At 40.5% G+C, this 25,874-nt stretch overlaps 1 protein-coding gene across 2 annotated transcripts in view; it reads right to left on the bottom strand.

Moving 5' to 3' along the window:
* The window catches only part of srbd1 (S1 RNA binding domain 1), a 129,542-nt gene that overhangs the window by 67,241 nt on the left and 36,427 nt on the right, over window positions 1-25,874 (bottom strand). For both annotated transcript variants that reach the window (XM_060925610.1, XM_060925611.1), the window contains 5 exons: window positions 21,851-21,954; window positions 20,394-20,501; window positions 18,360-18,517; window positions 15,865-15,955; window positions 9,515-9,622 (listed from right to left, as the gene is read on the bottom strand). In XM_060925610.1, the coding sequence (XP_060781593.1) occupies window positions 9,515-9,622; window positions 15,865-15,955; window positions 18,360-18,517; window positions 20,394-20,501; window positions 21,851-21,954 (569 nt within the window). The remainder of the gene's footprint in view (window positions 1-9,514; window positions 9,623-15,864; window positions 15,956-18,359; window positions 18,518-20,393; window positions 20,502-21,850; window positions 21,955-25,874) is intronic.

Genomic DNA, 25,874 nt, shown 5'->3' with positions numbered 1-25,874 from the left:
GGGAGGTCCGTATCGTGAAATACCGTGACCGAGGTCTTGAAAGTACTGTCAGTATTCAAGGCCGAGGTCACGGTATTTCACCATACGGGCCGACCTTAAGCTGGTAAATAATATATTTTTTTCTTTACCAAATTCTCACAGAAAACGAGAGTGCCCGAAAGGGAAAACCGAGCCGAGCTGCCATTTTGAATCCTCATTCACGGCTGTAATGCAAATGGCTTCCTCCTCGGTAAACAAGTGCATTTCCATGGCAGGAAAAAAAAAAAACTACATTTTGCCGCCTATGTAGTCTCCTATTTATATAAAATTTAGTTATTCAGGATTCAGCCATGTTTTTGCTCGGCGTTAGCAAGTTACAGGTTTTTAGCTTTCTCCTGAAATGTTTTCTTTTATTTCTTCTTCCTCAGGGTAGTAAAACTCGCTTTCGCTATGAACACTGTCGTTATTGCTATCCATGCTGTAAAATTAATGCTATTTTGAATCCTCATTCACGGCTGTAATGCAAATGGCTTCCTCCTCGGTATACAAGTGCACTTCCCATGACAGGAAAAAAAAAACAAAACTACTTTTGCCGCCTATGTAATCCCCCATTTATACAAAATTGAGTCATTCAGGATTCAGCCATATTTTTGCTCGGCATTAGCAACAGTTAGAGGTTTTTAGCTTTCTCCCGAAATGTTTTCTTTTATTTCTTCTTCCTCAGGGTAGTAAAACTCACTTTCGCTGTGAAGACTGTCGTTATCGCTATCCATGATGTAAAATTAATGCTATTTTACTGAGAAATGCTGGCAAAAATTTATAAGAATTTTATAAAAAAGATAAATGTTGACAAAAATTGCTACTGTTTGTTGTTGTTGTGAACGAGCGAGTTGCCAGAGGTCCGTAACTGGGGTCTGTATTGTAGGATACAGACCCGCTCGCCAGCCAATCAGAGCGCAGGATTTGATGGAAACCAGACCGTGAAAAAAAAAAAAAAAAAGACGTTATGATGCGAAGGAAAGGAAACGCAGGACCAAGCTAATAAATATCGGTGGTCAGCGAGCACCTCAGTGTGATCGGATGTTCGTTTAGCGACAGAACGATGGAACGGTCAGTGCACGGTCAAAGTAAACCTGTAAATGGCAATAATACAACACTGTGGATGCCAGCTGCCGTAAAACCCAAAAGACAACGATGACGCCAACGCTGAAAGGTAAACCTACGCATACGCACACCGGACTTCCTCTGTCCGCTTGCCTGTGCGAAGCGAGTGATTTCATGCACATTATTTGCTAAGGAACACCCTCAAATTAAATTACTTCCCAGCCACAGAATAGCCTGGTTTTTTTTTTTAAAGATATTACAGAAATAAACATACATCACAATGACCAAATTTCAGAGGGAACTAAATTTCACCAGTTTTATGAAATCGAAGGGCCGTCTACTTTTAAAGTGCCATTCCACCACTGGATGTATTCTTTGGCATAAAATACAATATATTTTATGACAACATGACTAGACAGAGAAATCTTTTAGCTTCAAAATGATATATCAAACAATTTTTTGACAACGACAAGTATATTAATTTTGCGACCAAAGTCACCCACCCTTTTCATTTCCGCGCAGTAGTGAAACGTGATGTCATCGGCAGGTTCCCCTTCTTGTGTACCACGTGTCGGTCTATTTTTAGACCAGGAAACCCCAAAAGTGAGAGAGTCATTTCTCCTCGTATATGGGGGCCAAAAAAATTGCAAAAAATTTTGAGTTAATCTTTCAGTTAGCTAGATTTATTGGTATTATTTTTATCGCGTTCTATCCGCCATTGCTGATAATATGTGCCACGTCACACGTCACGTGGTACACAAGAAGGGGAACCTGCCGATGACATCACGCGTGGAAATTAAAAGGGTAGGTGACTTTGGTCGCAAAATTAATATACTTGTCGTTGTCAAAAAATTATGTTTGATATATCATTTTGAAGCTAAAAGATTTCTCTATCTAGTGATACCATTTATATATGTTGTCAAAATATATTGTATTTTATGCCAAAGAATGCATCCAATGGTGGAATGACACTTTCAGAAATGGCAAATGGAAAGGAGTCAAAAAAAACAAAGGAGCAGAGGGTCATTGGGAGAACTACTGTGACACATCTTTGTTACGCAGACTGAAGCTAATGGTCAGTGACGAGCCAGCTTGTGGCAGAAGATGAGCCTGAGGGAAGCAGTATAGTCACTGCTTTTTTTTGTCCTCTGCTAACACTGCTGAAAGCACAGTATGAGTGGTCAGTGGCTAAGGCACTGTATCACCATCACTGCTCCGATAGCCAAACTGACATGATCAGTTGGAGAGATCACTCGAGGCTTTCTTGTTCAACAGTATACATGTCATCCCTTCTTCAGGAGCAAGAAGCACAGTAAGCAGTGCTGCACTGAGGCATTACAAATATGCAAGACTATAAAATCAACTGAGATGAATCCTAAACTACCATTTGAAAAGCACTCCACTTCCCCCCCCCCAAAATTTTGGTTACAGTTCTAGTTGCTTTTTTAACCACATACAGCAAGACATGCACTACAGAGAAGCTAACCTTTGATAACGACTACCATGACATATCAGAAGGAAAAAAGTTATGGCTCCTTCAAACTTGACATCTCAACTGAAAAGAAAAAATACAGCAACACAATGAAAGACAGCTAGTCGGCCATGCTCACTCCTGTGAAAACTCGGGCGATACAGTATGTCAGGAAAGGTCAAACTTTCAATGGTCCTTCGGGATCTGTTTAATCTTGAATGTCTACCAAAGAAGTGAGTAAACGGACAAAGTTGTCCTTGACCTTAGACGCATTCCTTTGAACACTGCTAACCAGACCATTCTTCAGCACGGCTCAATTAAATAAGGAATAAACATGACAGGGCATGATGTCACACGGAAATACTCAACAACAGAGAGATGCGATGCAGCTTGATACAAAATGAATGTGGTTGCATTGTCCTATTAATTCAAGAACGACGTGATTCTTTTTATCAGTGTATAATTACTTTTAATTTTGCGGAATGTCCACAAGTTGTAGAAAAGCCCGTCTTCTTTTCTAATCCCCCTTGAAGTTTAAAAAAAAAATGCATTTTGTTATATTACCATGAATGGCAAAGTCCAGGAGACTCTCCTGTAGCAGGAAACTTATAAAAGGGCTGACACTGGAGACTCTTTCCGTAAATGTTAACTAAATATCGACTTACAGATGTCAATTATGAAGCATTTTATTTAAATAACTTTTTTTTTAAAAAATGGTTTATTTAAAAATGTATATAAATAGATACCATGTCCATGTTTCAATGTCAATTGTACAAATAGTTGGTACAAAATTATTCATTCAAAAGTCTTTGCTACTGCAATATGTACATACATGTCAACCTATAGAGGTTTTCGACGTGACGTCACAGGTGACGTGACGCCCCGGTGTCCGCCATTTTGAAGGTCAAGCTAGCTAATGTCAACAACAGTAGCTAGTATGTTACTGTAGCAATGTTTACGTTCAGTCATTTGGATGACTGTTAAAACCTTCCAGTCTCAAGTTTTTCCTTTACTGGATTTACTAGTTTACTGAGCTAGCGCGCTCGCTCCCAGCCTGCCCGAGCTAGCGCGCTAGCTCAGTAAACTAGTAAATCCAGTAAAGGAAAAACTTGAGACTGAAAGGTTTTAACAGTCATCCAAATGACTGAACATAAACATTGCTACAGTAACATACCAGCTATGATGTTGTTGACATTAGCTAGTGCTAACAGCTAGCTGCTAGTAAATTGCTACAACACAGACACCGACCCTAATAATACAGTTCTTGGTCATTGCCTGGTAACAGCAAATTTATAACGGGCCATGTCTCAACAGACTAAGAAGTTATTTCAATGACATTTAATAACATTTTGTTTATCCTGAGGACCGAAAGTAAATGAAAATGTGAACAAACCTTAGCTGTAATAAGATGGCGACCACCGGCTCCAGGGACGACCCGCTGATGTAGGCATGTTACCCAGCCTGGCTTTTAACGACATAGGTATACAGATCATGTGGGCCGAAGTCAGGTAAAGACGAGGGCTTCGTGTACTTCCGTACATCAGTGAACAATCCTGGTGGAAGCAGGTAAACGTCGTTCTCTAAGCCTGCTAACCTCAATTTTTGCAAATACCTCTCCCTCTGCTCGCCCTGTAAATGCCCTACGTCGCTGGATAGTGAAGGTGTTTTCTGCATCTCGCTCCTTTTTCTTTTATGTTTTTTCCCTGGTATTTCCCCACACGCCTGACTGCAGGTCAGGAAGATCACCCGCGCTGCAAAGCCAGAAAAAGATAGCCTGGTAACGTGTACGGATCACGTACACCAGCATAATTGATTTTCTGGTGATATCGCTTCTTACTCGCGTCATCTAGGCCGGATAAAATACTCGACAATGAGACTTCGTCATGATCAACAGTGTATCGCTACTGGTAGTCGCCATATTTGTGACCGTCAAAATGGCGCCGGCTACTTGTTGACATGGCAACGGTCACGTGGGTCGAAAACCTCTATACGGAATGTCTATTTTATACGGATTTGATTCAATAAACGTAGTATACGGGCGTACAAATAAAGTTATACGGATTCTTTAAAAAAAACTTCAATATTTATTTAGAGCTATAATCAATTCCCACGATGATAAAAGAGCACATAACATTTACAAACATACTGTACACCACAGACAGCCAGTAAAGAGTCTTATGAAATCGCACGTTATCTTGTGGTAGCGAGACTTCGTTCCACTTTTGATCATGCGCACACCGCATTGCGAGAATCCCGCCAACCGGGAAGTAACATTTTGTTTGAAATGCGTATTTCCACCTGAGCGACTTTCACTAGCGACTGAAAAGATTCTGAATGGGCACTCCGGCAAGATCAACACAGATACTTGCTGTGACATGCAGCCTAGTGAGGTATTGGTGCGGAGTGCTAAAAAAAGCTGTCATGGAGTACAATTCAGAACATTAGAGTGACACTTTGTGTTTTTGTCAAACATTGGAGCTTTGTATTCATTCTGAAGGTTTGTTATTAATATTGAATAAAAAGTAACTTGGATACATCATTGTTAATTATCATTCAAATTTTAGGTAAATTATTTTAATTTGCATCTTATACGGATTTTATAAGGGAAATACGGATTTTGGAGGTTGGTTATACAGGTTTGATTGACCAAAGGTTGACGTATGTATGTACTGCCTTTTTATTTCAATGCAACTTTTATTTCATTGTGCCACATTTATTTACCAGCTCTCCCCACCATATCTGTTATAGTCATTTAAATCACGCCCTCTTCATTTGAATATAACAGATGGTAAATAAATGTGGAATTAAGAAAAAGTCATCGGAAATAAATAAAATTTGTCCTTTGAAAACACGTCATTTTGAAATAAAAACCTATTTATTTATTAAATGACGCTGTATTCGGACTCATTTATATTTACATATATACAAATAGTTAAATATGACTTGATTGTACTTTTATACTCCGCTTCAAGAAGGAAAAAAAAAATTGGTCATCTGTGCAAGTGTAAATGTCTACACTGTTCTATACCTTTTGCCTCTCATATGCTTACTTTTTTGCTTACTGCATTAAGGTTTTCAGAAGAAAGGAATAATACTCGATTTCACAATACTGACTTTTTCAAAATATTCAGCGTCACAAAAAAATTTTGTTAAGTAAACGGACCACATTTTGATTAAAACATCATGGAGGCCATCTGCGACTTTCCCTGCCAAAACTATAATAAAACAAAAAAAAAAAAACCAGAAGAACTAGGACAGGTTTTCCAAGCTGCCTGGGACAACCTCCCAGCCAAATTTGCTGGGAAAACTGCACAACATTGTACCCCAGATAGTTTTAGCAAATTAAGATTAGGTTTCATTCGTGTTTACTGCTCATTACAGTAATTAATTTCATTTCATTATCTTTGCTGAGCAAAATTACACTTAGACGTGTAAGACTTTTGCACAGCGCTGCAGATTATGAAGTGTTAGGTTTTGATCTGTCTGTAGTGAAGGAGGTTGAATTGACAAAGTATGATCTAGGAATGTAGACCCTCTGCCGCCTAAGAGATTCTGCCTTACGGATCGATACGGGAGCAAACAGTCGCTGACGCAGACACAGCTGCTCAGAGATGTTTCTCAGTTTATTGTAGGACAAAATGTGAATATACACTCAGCTTTAAGAGTGTGATTGGATGATGTGATTGACGAAGCTATGTGTATAACGTAAATGGGTGATGAAACATTACATCATTGGTTTAGACTTGAGGCCAATTTATGCTGACAACGCAGTCCTCGCAGATGGCGTCGCAGATGGCGTCTGCGTAGCCCCCCCCCCCCCCCCCCCCGCCCCCCGCAGACGCTCTGCGTAGCCCCCCCGCAGACGCTCTGCGCGCACCTCCCAAAAATTGTGACCACCGCAGAAGCCTTGCAGACAGCATCGCAGACAAGAGGGCTCTGATTGGTCCACTCTACATCCGCTGTACACGCACTTCCGCTTCGGCTTGTTTTCACTACCGGCATTTTTAAAAACACGAGCGAAGATGGAGCAGCACGAAGAGCGGTTGATCGAGGAAGTGAGGAAGTACGTACATCTATACGACTCCAGTTCTAGTCATTATAAGTAACCGGAGGACAAACACTCCACTAACCACACCCACCAACTACTCCTAGCGATTTCGCGCCCCCTTGCGTTGTGGCGGTGAATAACATCGCGCACGCCTATTACTCCCCGCTCAACGATAAATTACAACTGTCTGCGAAACGCTATCTGCGAAAGCCTTGTCACAAGAGCATGCAGAGGCCTTTACACTACTGTATGAAAGAAGAGAGACATTATGTACCATTACATCACCCGTCAGGGTCATAGTCTTATGAAAAGACGACAGACATCACTGGTGAACATAACCTTCATTAAGCAGAGAGCAGAATGTGCGAGCGAAGATAAATCTCAAGGATTTAACTAACCAAAACAAGCAGCAATCAGAACAGCCTGTACCAGTTCAAGCATGCCAGAGAAATATTTTTATCATGAAGCTTTTTTTTTATTTTAATTTTAGTTGCAACGTAGTGGGTGGTCAACAAAAGGAACTCTGCAAATTGGTTTATGCCAATAACACTGTGTTGAGAATAAGCCACAAGCCATGCTTTTTTCATTACTGAAGCTGTGTGTTAGTTTTTGTGATACTTTGCCAGGCTGTGCTTAGACTATAGCTTCATGGACCTAATACTCATTTCCCATGATAGCAATAGCATGAACTCCAGATGGGGTTGAGGCATAGACACGCGTCGGATAAAGAACGGTTGGTAAATGTTAAAGAAAATCCTGGATGGCGTTAACAAAATGGCAACGGGCGCATGAGCGTGAAAACGTGGCAATATTTGACTGTAAAGGGAGTAGCAGAACCACAATGAGCACGAGGCAATTCTCCCACAGGCTGATGGTTACATGTGTGCTGCTGGCACGGACTGTCACTGCGCAGGAGCAGTGAGGCAGAAACGAAGAAGAGAGCAGGCTGGCAGGAATGCGGCGACAGAAAGGGAAAGAAGGATAAGGGGAAGAGACACCAGGAGGGCTTTTCATCAGCGGTGTGCACAGACAAAAAGCAGATGGTGCGAATGAACCCAGAGGTTTAATTAAGTTGGGAAGGGTAGAAAAGGTGTTTTCAAGAAAACAATGATTCGAGACACTCTCCAAAGCACAAATGCACGAACACGTACACCAGTGTTAACACGTACAAAGTCGTTCAAAGCTCCAAAACGCGCGTTTCGCTTTGCATAGCCCTAAATTCAGTATGTACGGTATCATACATACATACGAGCTTTTGATACAGAGCTCCAAAATGAAGAAGCAAAATAAATGTCCCGGTCTGATTTGAATTGAGGCTTTGCAAAGTCAAGGCAAGGATATCTAAAAACAACAAGCAATACCCCTGAAGTTCAAAAATGTACAGAATCAGCCCTTTTATTTATTAGATTAATTACAGAAAAATATACCAACAGAATAGCTTGGAAAAAGAGGAGGCACTTTCCAATAGCAATGTGTCGATTTCAGGCCCTCGAGAACCACAACGCACTCGAAAAGGCAGATGAATTTCAAAATAAAAAGGTCAACATGGGCCACTCATAAAAGCTGATGAAAGCATGTCTATCATATTACTTGGTGTGCTGGCTGAAAAAACTATTCACTGATTAACAGAGTGAAATAAAATAAAAAATAAAAAAAAAAAACTGCAAGCGGGGTTATAATGGGTTCATATGAAAAGTGTATTCTTGCAAACGATACAGAATTGTGCTACATGCATGTATGCTTTGCGTTTTTACATATAGGCGCTGATCCCCCCCAACACACGTGCGCAAAAGAAAACGGTATGTAGTTTTGTGTTACACTATTCAACATATTTTGCTGCAAAAGCTAATCAAGGGAGTACTGTATATATATATATATATATATATATATATATATATATATATATATTATATTAAGGAAGAGTATGGTTTCAGAAAGCATTACAAATTCACACTTCTATTAATCTTTTCAGAGAAAATCTACTTAATATGTTTTCAGTTCTTGACCCTGACTGTCGTAAAAGCTGAAACAGCAGCATTCTTGAATAACAGAGCATATGCTGTTGAATAAGAAATTCAATCCGTGTGATTTATTTCAACTAGCACTTTGCTTTCAGGAACACTTGGCTTTCTCGATCAGGACCAGAAACAGTGCTCAAGCACGGGAACCCGGTGTCTGACAACAGATGTTGTGTTGGTTTTGTAGAGATCTCAAATCTTCTGCTTCCATTTTAGAATGGAGGTTGAAATGGATCCACTTGTGGAGTGCCATGGATGTCAGGATTGACGCACTGTGCTTCGCTGAGAATTACTAAGGCGAACCTATCCAAGCTACACTCGAGAGATGTGAGCAATACCATAAACCACCGCTGCTGCACTCCATAGACGGCCACTTCAGAGTGGTTCTGGGCAGGCCTCCAGTCCGAACCAAAAGTCAACAAACACAGGTCTGGCTAGATAGAGAAAGAGACGATCCCAAATCCAGCTGATATTTGAGTTGGACGAGAGCATGTTGGACGAGTTTTGGTTTGAAGGGTGGTGAGAAATATTTGTTTTTAATTAAAGACAGTCAAACAAGGTCCAGATATTTAAAAATCCACAAGACGTACACACTGCAGACCAACTTTATTTCCTCTCCTCCTGTATGTTCCATGGTTGGTATTTTCCTGCCACTGGGAGTTTATTGATCATGCATTTCCAACGTTCAGTTTGGACTTGCACAAGATCCTAGGAAGAATTTGACTTCACTTCAAACAAATAAAAGTTGATACTGAGATTTACTTAAGTGCCTTTTTCTTTGTACCAGATTAGGATCAGCTATCCTGCAGCAGTTCTTGGCCACTTTCTAAGCAAAAACAACCAAACTGACACTGGGTCATTGTTTAAGGGCAAGTAGTACATTTCCACACTTACCAGTAAGACACATCCAAAGGTTTGAAAAAGCCACTTTTGATGAGATCAGCAAAGAAAGACTCCGTCTCTCTGCATGCTGTGCCATTTCCTATGACAACAGTCTGGCAGCTGGATTTGAGGGAGGGAAGGAGGGAAAAGAAACGTCAAAATCTCGCTCATGCAAGTGGTCCTTAGAAAAATAAGTTTCACACGTGTGTTTAAGTTATGGGACTGTTTCTGTTGGACTTTCGTGTATTTGTGTCTTTAGGCTGAACAGTTTATCAACTCGATTCTGTTGAGTGACTACGTGCCAATAAATATGTGGATTTATAATAAACATGGCGACACTACAACCATCCATCCATTATCTATACCGCTTATCCATCAGGGTGATGGGGGAAGCTGGAACCAATCCCAGCTGACTTCAGGGGAGAGGCAGGGTATAGACCCCTTTCACTGACGTCACCCGAAACTGGAAGTAAACAGACCCTGCGCCATTTTGGAAGACCAACAAACTCGTGATTAGGGGGAAATAACGGCAGCGGTATGTGAACCCACGAGAATAAAGTGGAGTGGCAAACGACTTAAACAAACAAATCTGAGCTGTTTTATTTATGATTTATTGGCCCAACAGTAGACTTGAAAGAAACCTGTGTGAGACTTGGCAAAAAACTGTGGATATAATGGATAAGTCTGTGCATGATCTGCGGACACTTTGAGGTAAGCAAACGCAAGAAATTCAGATTTAAAACATGCTAAATTGGCCCCAAGTTGATAACTGTATGAGGAGCAAGCCTCCCAGACTTCTACAATTTAATAATAATAATAATTTAGGATGGTTTGGGGCTTGCTCGCTGCTGCCAGGTTGGTTGTTGAGTAGCCTGACTGTTTTTTTTTTTTTTCTTGTGTGTGGTATCATTGTTGACGCGAGGTTGTTTTTTGAACATGCCAATGCGGACACGATTTCCCCTGATGAGTTATGACTTCAGACGCGATGCGTGTGTGGAGTCCGCGTGATATGTGCGTTTGGAGATCTGCGCTCCGAGACAAGCGCAAGCACCCCCCCCAAGGGAAAAAAAGGGACCCCCCCCGAAAATATCGGCATAGTTCGAACACTGAGTGTAGGCACTGGGTGTAAACAACAAATAGTTTACAATGTCTGGGTAGCAAACAGATGGCAGAATTGGTGTCAGGTCCTCCTTATGTTTCCATTCTCCCTTGCTGCGAGTCTTATCATATGGGTCAAACCCATCAATCACAGCCAGTTTCTCCACATACCGTGCCCTTTCTGCAGCTGGTAATGTACTCACATAACCAGAATTATCATCCATCGTGTCACTTTACTCTCGCTCGTACTTTGTTTTATATTGTGAGTGCATGTACTTGGTCTTCCAATATGGCGCCTAACAAAATCTCGCGGCGCGGTGACGTCATGTGAAAGGGGTCTATACCCTGGGCAGGTCACCAATCTATCTCAGGGTTAACATAGATGAACCACCATTCACACTCTCATTCACACCTGTGGGCAATTTAGCTGAACTAATCTACACGTCTTTGAACTGCTGGAGGAAACCAGAGCATCCGGAGGAAACCCACACAGAAAGGACCCAGTCAGCCATCAGGTTCAAATCCAGAACGTTCTTGCTGTGAGACGACAGTGCTAACCACTGCACCGCTGTGCCACCACACTTTTCATGCAAATACAAAGTACTGTGCAAAAGTCTTTGGCACACTTTTTTTTTTTTTTAACCCCATACAAACTCCAAGCATTTGCTTTCCAGTACAAAATTAAAAGTTTGTATCTGAGCAGCATATTACATCAGAGAGCACTTTTCCTATTAAAAAAGAAAACATAATGAAGGCTGCTGGGTTTTAGTGCAAAATGAAGAAGCGAGTGTAACAGCCAAAGTGTCCAGAAGAACTGCGGCTGGTTCTGTAAGATGCTCAGTAAAACCTACAGCTCATTTCCTTATCAAACTGCACTCATTGTACCGGAGACTACGATTTTTTTTTTTAAGCAAACGGTTGTCTCACACCAAATAATCGACTATTTCATTTATTATGGCTTACTGCTGTTTATAATGTTGAAACATTTCATTTCATTATTTTTAAGCCATTTCTGGTTGACAGCATTTCTTTTCATGTGCCTAAGACTTTTGCACAGTACTGTATTCGTCATCCGATTAACACTACACTGTAAAAAATGTAACTTGCAAAATTGTTGAGTGAATAAAAGGATTCTAAGTTGAATGAACAAATTTCCCTTCTAACTGTCCAAGTAACTAAAAAAAAAAAAGTTGAGACGCCTTTCCTTTGCCACAAGTTCATAGGAATTGGAAAATTAAGTGAACTTATATATTCAGGTGCTGATTGACACCCCTTAACCGATGCCACTGCGCATGCGCACTTCACAAGTTCGAAAGTTTCACCGGTCGGGTGGAGTGAGAAGTCTGTGGAAACTGACACGAGACGTTGTATAGACTAAGCTTTCCTCAACAGAGGCCAGGGAATTCCCTCCTTGTATGTCGGTATTTGTTTCTGTTTGTGTAATAATAGGCAAAGTGAAGTAGAACTTAAGTGTTGAGAGGTTTGTGTTAACTAAAAAATGTAATGCACACTAAATCATTGTAAAAAAAAAAAAAGTCAAGCCAACTTAAAAAATGTAACGCAACCTGCTGCCAAAGGATTTTGAGTAAACTCAACTTAGAACCATGATGTGCCAACTTGCTCTAAGTTAAAGGAACAGTCCACCGTACTTCCATAATGAAATATGCTCTTATCTGAATTGAGACGAGCTGCTCCGTACCTCTCCGAGCTTTGCGCGACCTCCCAGTCAGTCAGACGCGCTGTCACTCCTGTTAGCAATGTAGCTCGGCTCAGCATGGCCAACGGTATTTTTTGGGGCTGTAGTTAGATGCAGCCAAACTCTTCCGCGTTTTTCCTGTTTATATAGGTGTATATGACCAGTGATATAAAACAAGTTCAGTTACACAAATTGAAACGTAGCGATTTTCAATGCTATGGAAAGTCCGCACTATAATGACAGGCGTACTAACACCTTCTGCGCGCTTCGGCAGCGCATTGATACGGAGCTCAGATATCAATGCGCTGTCGAAGCGCACAGAAGGTGTTAGTACGCCTGTCATTATAGTGCGGACTTTCCATAGCATAGAAAATCGCTACGTTTCAATTTGTGTAACTGAACTTGTTTCATATCACTGGTCATATAAACCTATGTAAACAGGAAAAACGTGGAAGAGTTTGGTCGCATCTAACTACAGTCCCAAAAAATACCGTTGGCCATACTGAGCCGAGCTACATTGCTAACAGGAGTGACAGCGCGTCTGACTGACTGGGAGGTCGCGCAAAGCTCGGAGAGGTACGGAGCAGCTCGTCTCAATTCAGATAAGAGCATATTTCATTATGGAAGTACGGTGGACTGTTCCTTTAATTGGCATTATTATTTCTATTTATTTCAACTAAACTGTTTGTTGGACTGAACTTCTAAAGGCAAGTCAAGTCAACTCAACATAAAATACTCTATGTGAACTTAAAAGAACATTTTGGGATGTCGTGGCTCAGGTGGATAAGGCGCCATACCATAAATCCGGGGACCCGGGTTTGATTCCGACCCGAGGTCATTTCCCGATCCCTCCCCGTCTCTCTCCCGTTCATTTCCTGTCTCTACACTGTCCTATTCAATAAAGGTGGAAAAAGCCCCCAAAAAAATCTTAAAAAAAAAAAAAAAAAAAGAAGAAGAATTTAGGATAACTTAATGTTTTTTGTGCCAACTTGCTTTTCCAAGTTAATTGGAATGATTATTTCAACATCACAATTTGAATGTACTGAACTTGCTAAATAAAGTAAGGTCAACATAAAATACTCATCTGTGTCGACTTAAAAGAGCAAGTCAGCACAACTATTTGGCCCGGAGTTGAGTTTACTCAAAATCCTTTGGCAGCAGGTTGCGTTACATTTTTAAGTTGGCTTGACTAATTTTTTTTTTTACAGTGTAGTGACAGGGCTCTGTGCAGGCCATTTAACTTCTTCTACACCAACGTTGGAAAATCATTTCTTCACGGACCTGGCTTTGTACACAGATGCAGTGATATGCTTGAACAGGCTTGGGCTTGTTAATTCCAGTGAAATTTTTAATACTACAGCATACGAAGACATTCTAGACCATTCTTCTACATTTGTGGCAAGAGTTTAATGTGAAGAACCACATCTGGCTGTTATGGTCAGGTCTTCACATACCTTTGGCCATATAGTGTAGATTAGGAGATGTCAATCATCTCCAAATATACAGTACTGTGCAAAACTCTGAGGAACATCAAATCTGTATTTGACGTGACCACCATCTGCAGCCTGTCAGAAAACTCAATTGTGTTTTTATCTGAAAAGTGGTCTATGACTTAATATCCTGTTACTTAAACGTCAAATGTTAGAGAAATTATGTTGTTAAAGTAAAACAGGGCATACAATAAATTATCTAACTTTTTTTTTTTTTTTAAAGACAACTACATCTTTTCCAGTAAGGCAGAAGAAATAAACAAAACATTAAAAGAAAATGTATAAGTGTACTAAGCAATGTTCTTTTTTTTTTTTTGCACGTATTTCATATTCATGACAACAAGGCTGTTAGAACAACAATACGGGTGGCACGGTGGTGTAGTGGTTAGCACGGTCGCCTCACAGCAAGAAGGTTCTGGGTTCGAACTCAGCGGCCGGCAAGGGCCTTTCTGTGTGGAGTTTGCATGTTCTCCCCATGTCTGCGTGGGTTTCCTCCACAGTCCAAAGACATGCAGGTTAGGCTAATATGGGACGGTTAGGTGCCCTTGAGCGAGGCACCTAACTCCCAACTGCTCCCTGGGCGCTGTTAGCATGGCTGCCCACTGCTCTGGGTATGTGTGAGTGCTCATTGCGTGTGCGCGCATGTGTGTGTTCACTGCTTCAGATGGGTTAAATGCAGTGAGGAAATTTCACAAGTGTGTGATGAATAAAAGTTGTGCTTTCTTTTCTTTCTTTCTGTATTGCCTTTTACATAATGATAGGCTTCATTCATCTCGCATATAAATATTCGGTTTAGCCACTGCAATAAAGAGGCTGTGAAAAAGCCTGTCTAATTCACTCAGATTGTAAAGATGACAGGGTTCCCCATACATAGACCATTGTGTGGCGCAGCGCTACACAATGGATTCCTATCGCCACACAATCAAACTCGCGATTTTGGGAAAAAAAAAAATTTCCGTTGCGTATCGTTCCATTCATTCATAGTGCTCTTTCTTCTCGTTCATGTGCGCGCGCGCACAGAGACAGAGAGAGAGAGACGGAGAGGCGTGTACACAGGCCTGCCGTTGCGCATATACCCGGACTGCAAGTAGGCCTGTTAGGCTAATTAAAAATAAAGCAGCCTTCCCGATTCGCCTTCCAACCCCTTAATTTTAAAAGGTAGCCTACGTCGTGCTCGTGATGAGCTTTATCATAGCCTTCTTGGTTTACATGAAACGGACATCCCCGAGTCAGGCTACAAACCAATTTTGATGCATACAGTAGCAGCTTGACGCGAGGAACCGGCCTTATTGCATTATCCCATTTATCCCGCTTCAGCATTCATGCAAGTTATTAATTCACAATAAATAAGGATTTCCCACTAGCCTTAATAAAATGTTGTTATACTCACGGGGATGCCTAGTTGATGCTATCTATTTTATTATTATTTTGTTGTTACATTATACTATTTATTTCATTTTAGTATTGGTTGAGGTAAGTGTTGAGTTCAATATTTAAAATAAAAACCTCCAGCTTGTTTTTTGCGATTTAGTCCTTGAATGTCAACTAAAGAATGATTGAAAGATTGCCACCAAAAAGGCAAAAAACTAAGGTAAAAACTAAACTTTAACTTCAATTTTGGTGAGTAATATTCATAAATTTAAAAGACAGGTTTTCCACCAACATCAAGCCCAGCAAACTAATGGCCTGCCCTGTAATGTAAAGTTGGGTCGAGGAATGAAACCAGGCAGTGTTCTGGTAAAAAATTGTTTTAGCTGTCTTCTCTTAAAGAACTTAAAAGCATTTAGATTGAACTGAATAATCTCAAATGCTTCTTGTAGCTTTAAAATAGTCCCAGCAGGTGACTCTGAAGAAAAATACTGTGTGTTTGAACACCGCCCGCTGTAAACACTTTGCATACACCCCAATGACCGACTCCACCAACCGCCACGACACCACCGCGCACGATTCCCTCATCGGCACAGTGGAGCACCACAAATTGCTACCTGGTCTGTTGGAAACACTGGATGATCACAGGCAAAGAAGCCAAGAATAAGAGTAGAGACGCTTATCAAGAAGAGTTTTCCAAATTACAGTACCTATGTTTAAGCATGAGGTGGCGCAGTTTGTCAGCCTCTTTATTCCTGCCTGAGCCATGCAGGTACACCACATCTGTGTGCAAGATCTGACCTGAGAAGTCACAAAGACAAAAAAAAAAAACATACAAGAGTATGAATCCAGTGTGAGAGACAGTAGGAAGGGGGGAGGGGGGGGAATACTTGTCTGCAACAAAATTTACATTTAAAATTTGTCTCACAAATGACCCTTCGTCTTTTCTACTCTTCCCATTCTCTTTTCTAGTCCATGGATTGCCCTGATCCCTCCAGGACAGACTGCACCACTGCTCTATATGTTCCTGCTTTGAGAGACACTAATCCTCCTGGACAGTGTCAGAGAGCAGAAGTCCGTTTGATGGCACACCCACAGACCTGTCACGGTCAAGCTGAGTCCGGCACAAAGTGTACAGATGCATGTGGTGCTGCTAAAGGGCAGAGGGCAACGCATGGTGAAGCCAACTGACACACACCCACCAGGCCGATCAGCCACCTGCGAGGTGACCATGCACTGTGCCCAGCGTGGAGCCACGCCCACAGAGATGCTACAGTGTGCATGCCCCTCATGCTAGCCAATCAAATACTACTGTTCAAAATGCCAGGGCAAAGCTCGTTACATTTCTAACCATTTCAGAATTAACTCAACAACTATCCAGTTCATGGACACGGACATCAATTTTAAGCGTAATACCAATTACCATGCTAAATTACAAGCACAAAGATTATGAATCATAGAATACACCTAAAACTAAAGTATTAAATAAAACATTTACTTATGTAATGCATGCTATTTATAGTTGCCTTCAAAGATATTTTATATATTAAAGATGCCGTAAATAAATATACTACATGACTAAAAGTATGTGGATACCTCAACATCACACCCATATGTGGTTCTTCCTCAAACTGTTGCCACAATGTTGGAAGCACACAGTTGTAAAGGATGTATAGTACCAGTCAAAAGTTTGGACGCACTTTGAACCTAACATTTTTTCTTTATTTTTATTAATTAAAAAGAGACACCTCATGTCGGCGGCACGGTGGTGTAGTGGTTAGCGCTGTCGCCTCACAGCAAGAAGGTCCGGGTTCGAGCCCTGTGGCCAGCGAGGGCCTTTCTGTGTGGAGTTTGCATGTTCTCCCCGTGTCCGCGTGGGTTTCCTCCGGGTGCTCCGGTTTCCCCCACAGTCCAAAGACATGCAGGTTAGGTTAACTGGTGACTCTAAATTGACCGTAGGTGTGAATGTGAGTGTGAATGGTTGTCTGTGTCTATGTGTCAGCCCTGTGATGACCTGGCGACTTGTCCAGGGTGTACCCCGCCTTTCGCCCGTAGTCAGCTGGGATAGGCTCCAGCTTGCCTGCGACCCTGTAGAACAGGATAAAGCGGCTACAGATAATGAGATGAGACACTTCATGTCTTAAAAGTAATAATGGATGTCGTTTCTCTTTACTTAGTTCAGCGGTTCTTGACATAATATAGATTATTACAGTTGTGGAATAGGGCTATTTACTCTATTTTTATTATTTACTGTTCAATCTCAAATGCATTAAGGAGCCAAGAAATTGCACTAATTAACTTTTGACGAGGCACCTGTTAATTGAAAAGCATTCCAGGTGACGACCTCATGAAGCTGGTTAAGAGAATGCCAAAAGTGTGCAAAACGTCATCGAGGTAAACGCTGGCTACTTTGAATAATCGAAAATATGAAGCATATTTTGTTTTTTTGAAACGCTTTTTTGTTTACCACATAATTTCATACATGCTCCGTATGTTATTTCATAGGGCAGCATGGTGGTGTAGTGGTTAGCACTGTTGCCTCACAGCAAGAAGGTCCTGGGTTCGAGCCCAGCGGCTGGCGAGGGCCTTTCTGTGTGGAGTTTGCATGTTCTCCTCGTGTCTCCGTGGTTTTCCTCCGGGTGCTCCGGTTTCCCCCAGGTTAGGTTAATTGGTGGCTCTAAATTGACCAGAGATGGGAGTGTGAATGGTTGTTTGTCTCTATGCATCAGCCCTACTTGTCCAGGGTGTACCCCACCTCTTGCCCATAGTCAGCTGGGATAGGCTCCAGCTTGCCCACAACCCTGCACAGGATAAGCGGTTACAGATAATGGATGGATGGATGGATGTTATTTCATAGTTTTGATGTCTTTAGTACTGTTATACAATGTAGAAAAGAGTCAAAATACAGAAAAACCTACAAATAAATAGGTGTCAAAACTTTTGACTGGTACTGTAGATCTTGGCTTATTTTCAAATATGTAAGATTCCATTTCTGGTATTTGACAAAACAGTTTTTCCATCCATCTTTAAACCTTCCAATCAATACCCCAGAAACCTTCCAACAACAACAACAACAAAAAAAACATAGCACAAACATACACGCACTGAACATTTCCACATTCTCTAAAAACAAGCAAATTCCCCATTTTAAGACATAAATATATAATTTAGGAAAGCAGACATCATCAGCACAGTGCAGTCTTACTGGTGGGTGAGAGGATTGCCAGTTTGCAGCCATGGCGATATCCAGGATCTACACCCATGAGGACACGCCCACGCACAGGGCACACCAACAGCCGCTGCCGGAGATTACGTACAAACATAACAACAGACTCCTTCTCCGCACTTGTGGTCAGCTTGGTCCTGAGACAGAAAGTGATTACCAAAAAAAAAAAAAAAGAAAGCAGAACCAAGCAAGAAAAAAAATTAAATGCATGATATGTACTTTTGAATTTAAAGGAAACCTCCAACCTGAAACACACGACATATGTTTATACTGAAATACTTGGGTTGTGCTTAGCGAGTCTGGCGCTAACATGTTGGTTGGTGCTGTATTTGCATTATCCCTGAGAAGTTAGCAGTTGTCTGTTGCTCTGAGATCACAGGGGGACATTGCAAGCACAGTTACAGTAGAATTTAAGAAGAGAAAAACGTCTGATGATCGTTCACTGCTAGATCCGAAAAACAAAAGTAAACCATGTTCCTCTAGATTCCTTAAAGTGCCATTCCACCATTCGATGTATTCTTTGGCATAAAATACAATATATTTTGACAACATATATAAATGGTATCACTAGATAGAGAAATCTTTTAGCTTCAAAATGATATAATCAAACATGATTTTTTGACAACGACAAGTATATTAATTTTGTGACCAAAGTCACCTACCCTTTTAATTTCCGCGCGTGATGTCATCGGCAGGTTCCCCTTCTTGTGTACCACGTGACGTGGCACATATTATCAGCAATGGCGGATAGAACGCGCTAAAAATACCAATAAATCTAGCTAATACCAATAAATCTAGCTAACTGAAAGATTAACTCAAAATTTTTCGCAATTTTTTTGGCCCCCATATATGAGGAGAAATGACTCTCTCATTTTAGGGGTTTCCTGGTCTAAAAATAGACCGACACGTGGTACACAAGAAGGGGAACCTGCCGATGACATCACGTTTCACTACCGCGCGGAAATTAAAAGGGTAGGTGACTTTGGTCGCAAAATTAATATACTTGTCGTTGTCAAAAAATTATGTTTGATATATCATCTCATCATCTCTAGCCGCTTTATCCTTCTACAGGGTCGCAGGCAAGCTGGAGCCTATCCCAGCTGACTACGGGCGAAAGGCGGGGTACACCCTGGACAAGTCGCCAGGTCATCACAGGGCTGACACATAGACACAGACAACCATTCACACCTACGGTCAATTTAGAGTCACCAGTTAACCTAACCTGCATGTCTTTGGACTGTGGGGGAAACCGGAGCACCCGGAGGAAACCCACGTGGACACGAGGAGAACATGCAAACTCCACACAGAAAGGCCCTCGCCGGCCACGGGGCTCGAACCCAGGACCTTCTTGCTGTGAGGCAACAGCGCTAACCACTACACCACCGTGCCGCCTTGATATATCATTTTGAAGCTAAAAGATTTCTCTGTCTAGTCATGTTGTCATAAAATATATTGTATTTTATGCCAAAGAATACATCCAATGGTGGAATGGCACTTTAAACTATGTTCCTGTGATGTTCAGTGCCATATTAATGCGAAATCCAACACAGTAGTAGTAAAGACCGCAAACACTGGACTTAATGTTGCATAATTTAACGCAGCAACAACAAAACTGTTGAGTCTCGGCTAGCTAATGATAATACGGTAAGCGCAAAACTGCAGGCAACTTTATTACCATTAGTTGAAACGTTGGAACTTGATCCGTTTGAGCAGAGCATGCAGGCGAGAGAGCTGAACAGACTACGGGACTAAAGCGCTGCTGCATCAGTGTGTTTAGGTAAAGATTAACCAAAGTGAAAACACTTTAGAGCAACATGTCGATGAAAGATTTTTAAACTGAAGTCTTTTCAGAATTCCATTACAAAATAAATCTTGGACGCCACTGAAGATCAAATGTTAATTACAACGATTAATATTCTGGTCATTCAGGGTGGAGATTTCAATTAAAAGCTTTAAAAAAAAAAAACAACTTGTTTTTCGATTTTTGTTGAAAATGATCAGAGCATACTGTACCTGTAGCTTCTGCTGAGCAAAGGCAGTAGAAGTCTCTTATAAGAGTCCTCGATAGCACTATTTAAAATTTTCATCAGCTCTGGACGTGCAAACCCCTGTGGCCTCCACCTACAAAACATGACACACACACACATTTAGACAACAATTACTTTGACAGATTTCCATTTGCAGCAGTGTTAATTTCGTCAACGAAAACTGACCATAAGTATTCATTCACTATCTTTTATTTCATGACTAAACTATAATGACAATGTAAATGAAAACAAAAATTATTGTGAAATCTCTGTTCACTATGCCTGGATGAGTAAAGACGAGACAAAACCGCTGGCTCTGTTCAGGCAGACAACCTACTTAGGCAATCATTTTTATATAATACATGAAAGTAGTACACGTAGTGGCTCTTCTTCGGTTTCTCTCGGTCGCTTACGGAGCAGGTTACTTTTGTAAGAGTTGTGATGCGAAAAACTTCCTGGAGAGCAAAAATCTTCAACCTTCACTCATCCAATATTGACAGTTACAAATTACAGTTGATTAATTAGAATTTCAGTCAGAAAACTATGTTGCTCTTAACCTGGCCGTCTTATTTCTATTAATGCAATACCCACATCCACTAATGCTAAATGGAACGTACCATTACAATATCAAACAGGGGCATATTCCATACAAGCCAAACCACTGATGCAGGAGGGAACTCGTAACTGCAACAGCAGTTAATATAAAGAAGTATCAGGGCCAAACATTTATATTAACGTTTGACAAATTATTAAATTAAAAGAAAAAGCAAACCTATACTGAACACCATCAGTCTTTGAAAGTGGCTCCTCCAGTACAGTGAGTAACACAGTCGGACTAAACACCAAGTTCAAGGTAGAATTACTTCTCACGGGAATTTTTACAGCCAGAAGAAATATCCTTCATCAAAATCCATTACAGTGTCATGAAACTGTCTGAGAAAATTATGAATAAGCATTGACTAAAAATAAAAACGAGTTCCGTTGACTAAATCTTGACTAAAACAAACAAACAAAAAAAGACTAAAATGTGACTAAAACCAACTATAATTTTAAGCAAGTGACTAAGACTGAAAGTAAATTTAAAATTCTTGTCAAAATTAACAGTGATTTGCAGACTCCAGAGCAGTAGTTTTGGGAAGGGTTTTATGGTTCTTTCGGTGTCAGTGTGTTCTACTCAAGAGCTTTATGTGTGACTGATTTTTGCCAGAGAAATAAAATTTTGTTTGACGCAACCAATAAATATGTGTTAAGCCACAAATGCAGCTACTGCAAGAGAATTAAAAATGTTTACAACATGAAAGTTTAGAGCACAGAGGTCAAAGAAAATGCCAGCCATGTGGGTAATCTTTCACCATAGTGTGCAATGTGGAAAAAATAGCAAGCAATGGTGTAAAAGAATGAAAAAGATGGTGTGCACGCATACGTTTGAGGTGGGACACTGACCTGACGTTCACACACCACCTAGAGAAGTTAGCCTTCACCCAGTCTGGGATGTTAACCTTCACTGACAGAATCTTCAGATTCTCCCCTCGGTTAATGGCCAGCGTCTGAAACAAGAGTGTAACCTGTAGAGACAGCAGACACGTACAGCCTGGCACCGTAGGTACCCATTCCTTCATTTCCTACCCAAACAAGCTCAAGCAGGTGTGCGCGCACACACACACACACACACACTCACTTCTGTCTTTATGAGGACACTCACTGACACAATGCATTCCCTAGCCCCTTATTCTAACCTTAACCATCACAACTAAATGTCGAACCCCAACCCTAAAACTAAGCCTTAACCCTCAAACAGCCCTTTGTAGAAATGATGACCAACCAAAATGTATTCCGGTACTCAATATGTAGCAAGTACACACACACACACGACGTTTTATAAATTAAAGCCATGCCTACACCTCAGCCTAATCCTTCCTTAACTTCAGTAACCAAAAAGAAACCTTTTGACTCTTTTTTTTTTTTTTAAATAAAAGCTGCAGTTTTTGTTCAAAAAAAAAAGTCCAAATGTCCCCACAAGGTCAAAATTGTCAGATGATCCAATTCTTCTGGAGACATTTCATCCCCACCAAGGCGCTCACACACCCACACCCTGCAGTAAGCCTCCTGCCGCTCTCACTTTTCCCTAGTTGGTCCTCTAAAGGAAAGTGACATGCTGTTAAGCAAATAGTTTTAAGTGTCTGACCTTTTCTGAGGAAAACCTTTTGGAAGATGATCCATCAATCAGGACTTGAAGCAGAAGAGTAAAGCTGACAAATGCCAAGTTGCCACCAACCCCCAACACACACACACACACACACACACAGATGACAGCAGACCCTTCACTTTACTAAACAACTAATGCCCTGATCAGGACGTGAATTAATGCAGCCAGAAATATCATGAAAATTCTATTTTCTTATCGTGGCATTTTATTGCCTTAAGGAAGCTGTTTATGTGCATGTTGCCATATGACATTCATCAGAAATAGTTTTTTGTAAGATATGGAAACATCACATACTGTACTAAACTTCATCCCTGCTCTTTTCCAACACCAGTTTGTGGTGAGCATAATGCACATCATACAACCTGAAACAGCTTTGTTTCTTTCCAGTCACACCAAAAGCAGGGTCACCATCAGCAGCACGCTTTCCAAAAAGAGACACAGGAGGAAGAGGGGGAGTTCAGAAAGTGAAGAAAACTTATATGGGACACATGTATACAGGAAAATCATCACATTGTGACAACAATCCTACTTTAAATAGTAATGGTTTTATATACACTACCATTCAAAAGTTTGGGGTCACTTTGCAATGTCCTTATTTTTGAAAGAAAAGCACTGTTCTTTTCAATGAAGATCACTTTAAACTAATCAGAAATCCACTCTATACATTGCTAATGTGGTAAATGACTATTCTAGCTGCAAATGTGTGGTTTTTGGTGCAATATCTCCATAGGTGTATAGAGGCCCATTTCCAGCAACTCTCACTCCAGTGTTCTAATGGTACAATGTGTTTGCTCATTGCCTCAGAAGGCTAATGGATGATTAGAAAACCCTTGTACAATCATGTTAGCACAGCTGAAAACAGTTGAGCTCTTTAGAGAAGCTATAAAACTGACCTTCCTTTGAGCAGATTGAGTTTCTGGAGCATCACATTTGTGGGGTCGATTAAATGCTCAAAATGGCCAGAAAAATGTCTTGACTATATTTTCTATTCATTTTACAACTTATGGTGGGAAATAAAAGTGTGACTTTTCATGGAAAACACAAAATTGTCTGGGTGACCCCAAACTTTTGAACGGTAGTCTATACACACACCAGCCACTTTATTAGGAACACCCATCCACCTGCAGTTTTATGCAGTTCTCGAATCAGCCGATCCCTTGACAGCAGCACGATGCATAAAATCATGCAGCTACAAATCACGAGCTTCAGTTAACGCTCACTTCAAACATCAGAATGGGGAAAATTGTGATCTCTGTGACTTTCACTGTGGCATGGGTGTTGATTTGAGCCAGATGGACTGGTTTGAGTGTTTCAGAAACCGCTGATCTCCTGGGGTTTTTACACACAACAGTCTCTAGAGTTCACGCAGAATGGTGCCAAAAACAAAAAACACTGAGTGAGCGACAGTTCTGTGGGTGGAAACAAACGCCTTGTTGATAAGAGAGGTCAGAGGAAAATGGACAGGTTGGTTTGAGCTGCCAGGAATGACATAGTAACTCAATCACTCTTTACAACCGTGGTGAGCAGAAAAGCATCTCAGCATACAACAGCAGAAGACCACATTGGGTTCCACTCCTGCCAGCCAAGAACAGGAATCTTAGAATCAAGAACAAGTTCCTATTAAAGTGGCCGGTGAGTTTATGGTTCTTTCACTGCAAGGTAAAATTGGTATACTTAAAGTAAACCCTAACAATACTCTTTTAAACTGCAATAGAACATTACTATAATATGTACAGCTCACATTTTCAAACATCATCCTGTAAAATCAATGCAGGAACACAACTCCTAGCTCAGATTTCCAGAACATAATAACATCACAAAGCATCAACAAACTCTAAAAAGAGAGACACACCGAGAATACTGTGTGTTATTCTACTTAAACCACAGCAATGATTACAATGTTTATTTTATTAATGAATGAAACATTGCACATTTATCAGTGAAGAGTTAATGCTTGGGAACAGGAACTCAACTTTTTTTTGTGGAAGTTATCAATTTATTAAGTTATCGCCGTGATAAACATTCATTCCCTCAACAGCGTCTCTCCGTCTCTAACAGCTTGTCCTTTTACTGAGAAACTGCACAATGCAACTCTTCCGTCAAGAAGAATTTCCCATACTGGGAATCCCATGTCTGTTTCAAAGTGTGGACACCAAACATCTCCTGACAAAAATTTCACCACATCAATGATTATTCATTACGGTTTGTAAAATAACACTTTAAACGTTTATTTCTTTATATAGCGCATCCGGAATACAAGTTCTTGTAAATGAGCTGTTACTATAGAAACAATAATGTATTAGAAATAAACACTAATATAAACCTATCGTTTACGTTACAGTTGGACTAGATGACAGAAATTAAAAAAGGACAAAAATTAAACTGCAAAATACAGACATTTCAATAAAAAGATAATAGCAGCTACCTACCAACACCCACCCACACACACACACACACACACACACACACACATGCACGAACAATGGCAAGAACAGTTTAATATTTCATGCAGCTCAGACTATTATAATACCAGAGATTTTCAAAGTTCTTTTTCTTATAATAAAATGTGAAAATCCAGAATCCAGCCTTTTGTTGCATAAGCATGGGGAGAAAAAGCTACATATTCAGGATATCATGTTCTTCAATAACAATGAAATCATAATTGAAAAAATATGAGGAATGTACACTACAGGAATGAATATTATTCTAAAGACAGCGATTCCGATTCAATATTTACTTTCCAAATAAGGTGAAGGAATAGGCAGGGAAAAGAGCAAGTGGAAGGCCTCAACATAAACAAAATGAACGGCTGAACTTTTCCACTCCTTATCTTTTCACACACACAAAAACAAACATACACAACATGGGGTTTAAGACACACCAATGACTATTCTCAGTACAAAATAAATAGCCGCTTACTTTTGAGAAAGAAAGAGAAGAAAAACTAAATTTATTTAAATTACAAATTCTCAATGGACTAAGCAAATGGAAATACGGTAATTGCTTTACAGAATTCCTCGTGACACGTCTCCAGATAATCATTTCATGTTTTCTGATCAAGAAGTGAAAGAAGAAGAGGAACAAGAGCAAGGCACGGAAACAAAAATGGCAGAACTGACACTTAAAAGCTGTTGTCCCGCTTCTAAACATTATATCTTCGAATAGGAACATCTTTTCAAAATTGAAATTAATTAATAAACAAACACTTTTTTATACTATGTAATTAATATGTAAACCCAGTGCAAGTTGATACAGTTCCTG

This window comes from Neoarius graeffei, chromosome 7 (assembly GCF_027579695.1).
Source record: "Neoarius graeffei isolate fNeoGra1 chromosome 7, fNeoGra1.pri, whole genome shotgun sequence".
Taxonomy (NCBI): domain Eukaryota; kingdom Metazoa; phylum Chordata; class Actinopteri; order Siluriformes; family Ariidae; genus Neoarius; species Neoarius graeffei.
The sequence above is the reverse complement of the archived record's forward strand: the minus strand, read 5'-3'. Positions and strand labels throughout refer to the sequence as shown.